The 2,138-nt window shown below is 54.9% G+C and overlaps 1 protein-coding gene across 1 annotated transcript in view; it reads right to left on the reverse strand.

Moving 5' to 3' along the window:
- Positions 1-2,138, reverse strand: part of ABLIM2 (actin binding LIM protein family member 2) — a gene marked incomplete at its 3' end in the record, with an annotated part of 26,909 nt that overhangs the window by 4,271 nt on the left and 20,500 nt on the right. The window contains exons 13-14 of the mRNA XM_029286911.1: positions 1,841-2,004; positions 492-593 (exon numbers count right to left, since the gene is read on the reverse strand). Of these exons, the coding sequence (XP_029142744.1) occupies positions 492-593; positions 1,841-2,004 (266 nt within the window). The remainder of the gene's footprint in view (positions 1-491; positions 594-1,840; positions 2,005-2,138) is intronic.

A 2,138-nucleotide genomic window follows, 5' to 3' on the forward strand; every position in this document is an offset into this window, starting at 1 on the left:
CCTTCCTTCCTTCCTTCCATTTCTTCCTTCCTTCCTTCCTTCCTCCCTCCCTCCTTCCTTCCTTCCATTTCTTCCTTCCTTCCTTCCTCCCTTTTCCTCCCTCAATCTTTCCCCCAGCATCACCCCCAGACGGAGGTGAAATTCTCCTGTCCAAAGCCAGCTTGGGACACGGCTGACCTCAGTTGGGGAATTTGCAAACTCCAGGAGTTCTCTGTTTTTCACTCCTTGTTAGCAAAGGAACAGATGCTGGGGAATTTTTCCCCCCCCTGCAGATGCTTCCAGAAGGGCTTTTCACCAGTGAGAGGGTTGCTGAACAGATGGTTCCACAGAAACATGCCATTTATTCTTTAAAAAATCTCATTTTAGATCTTATACAACGTAGGCATTTTTGTTCATTCTGCCTCTCACTCCCCAACGGTCCTTGTTATCAGCCCGTAAAAGGTTGCAGAGATGGCCCCGAGGGAGGGCGAGAAAGGAGTCATGAATCCTACCTGGAATATGAAAATGTTTGGGTGCCTGCTGGTAGAGAGAGGACGCAGATCTGCTGTCTGAGCAGAGGGATAAGCTTGGGGTGCTCCGGCCACTTTCACTGCCTCCAAGGGGAAGAGCACAAAAATGGAAAAGAAAAGGAAAAGAAAAAGCATATAAAACAAAAAAAAATGGCAAGCAAAATAGAGCAAAATTCAATGGGGGAAAAAAAAAGCTTCCTTCAAATAACTTGTTAATCCAACAAATATTCACGTAAAACACTTTGGGACTCGTATTTCAGGCCTGGCTCTGATTCTGGGGCCAAAAAGCTTGAATCGGTCTCAGAATTATCTCTCCAGTTAATGAAGATGTTGGACTATCAAGCCATGGATTCACAGGGCCGAAACACCATCTTCAGAAGGGCTACTACGCCTGCTTGCTTCCCCCGAACATCTGGAAGGAACCCATCATTCTGGGACGATCCCTTGATCGCCATCCTCTGTCTCACCAGGCAAAGCCTGCAGCTGGAAGACCCCCCCCGCGCATGTGATGAGCCCTCTGGACAGGTCTCCCTCCCCCGCTCTCGGAAAAAGCCCCCTCCCCTCCGGCTGCTCTGCTTGGCCTTTCGGGCATGCCGGCCCACCACTCGGCTGCACAACTCAGCGCCCCCCCCTCCGATGGGACAAGCAACGGGGCTCGTCTCCTGGCTCTTTTCAAAGGGGGTCTTAAGGGGGCCCGCGAAGGCCTCCCCTGGATGGAAGACTCTGTAGGCAGGGCAAAAAAGCAGCAGGTGCAGAGGCATCGTCACAGCTGCTTCTCTGTGTGAAATACCTTGCTAGGTTTGGTGAGAGGCGAGTGGGCTGCAGCTGAGGGTCCCCTGCAGTTTCAGGGCTGCCAGAAAGAAACTGGGGCCACCAAGGACCCAGCCACACGGGAGTGCATGAATCAGGGTCAGGATGTGCAGGGGGGGGTGAGGGAAGGGGATGGTGGGAACCACTTTCAGCAAAGCTTCCTTTCTCCGACCTGGTACCTATTTTGCTCCCTCCGTTCTTGCCCTCCCCTCCCCACCCTCCTGTGCCCAGGTCCAGGGTGGCACATCTGCCATAGGAAGGGGCAGCGAAGGAGGCACCAGCAAGGGGCACCCGGTGGGAGAAGGGCGCTTGTGTGCGCCTCAAGGGGAAAGGGCCACAGGGCAGCGACCCTCCGTGGGAAGGCCATCCCTTGGCAGGGGCCCCTGGCAGATCGGATGCAGGGATCACGGGAAGGGCTTCTGGGATCCGCTTCGGTTCTGGGATCCCAGAGGCCGCCTGTGCCTTTGTTCTCCTCTAGGTAGAGCAGGTCAGGCGGACGGCAGCTTCAGGGCATTCCTAGCCGAGCTGCTCCTCCTCCTCCTCCTCCTCCTCCTCCTCCTCCTCCTGCATTTGACTGGGGTCATCCAGGGTCTCAAACAGGCCCCCAAAGACCTCCCCTTGTGTCTGATCAGGGGTCCACATCAACCAGCGGAGAGGCAGGGCGGCCGACACAGCCTCTGCGATGCTACAGCCACGAATGGAAAGAGATCCCTGCCTCAGCATCCTCGCCCTAGCCAGTTCTCCAGATCCCCAGACAAATTCTGGGTCTGATCCTACAAAGTCTTTTTATTTCCATGAGGGATTTTTTTTGGGGGGGGG

This window comes from Protobothrops mucrosquamatus, unplaced genomic scaffold (genome assembly GCF_001527695.2).
Source record: "Protobothrops mucrosquamatus isolate PMUCROS unplaced genomic scaffold, P.Mucros_1.0 scaffold5833, whole genome shotgun sequence".
In the NCBI taxonomy this organism is placed as follows: Eukaryota; Metazoa; Chordata; class Lepidosauria; order Squamata; family Viperidae; genus Protobothrops; species Protobothrops mucrosquamatus.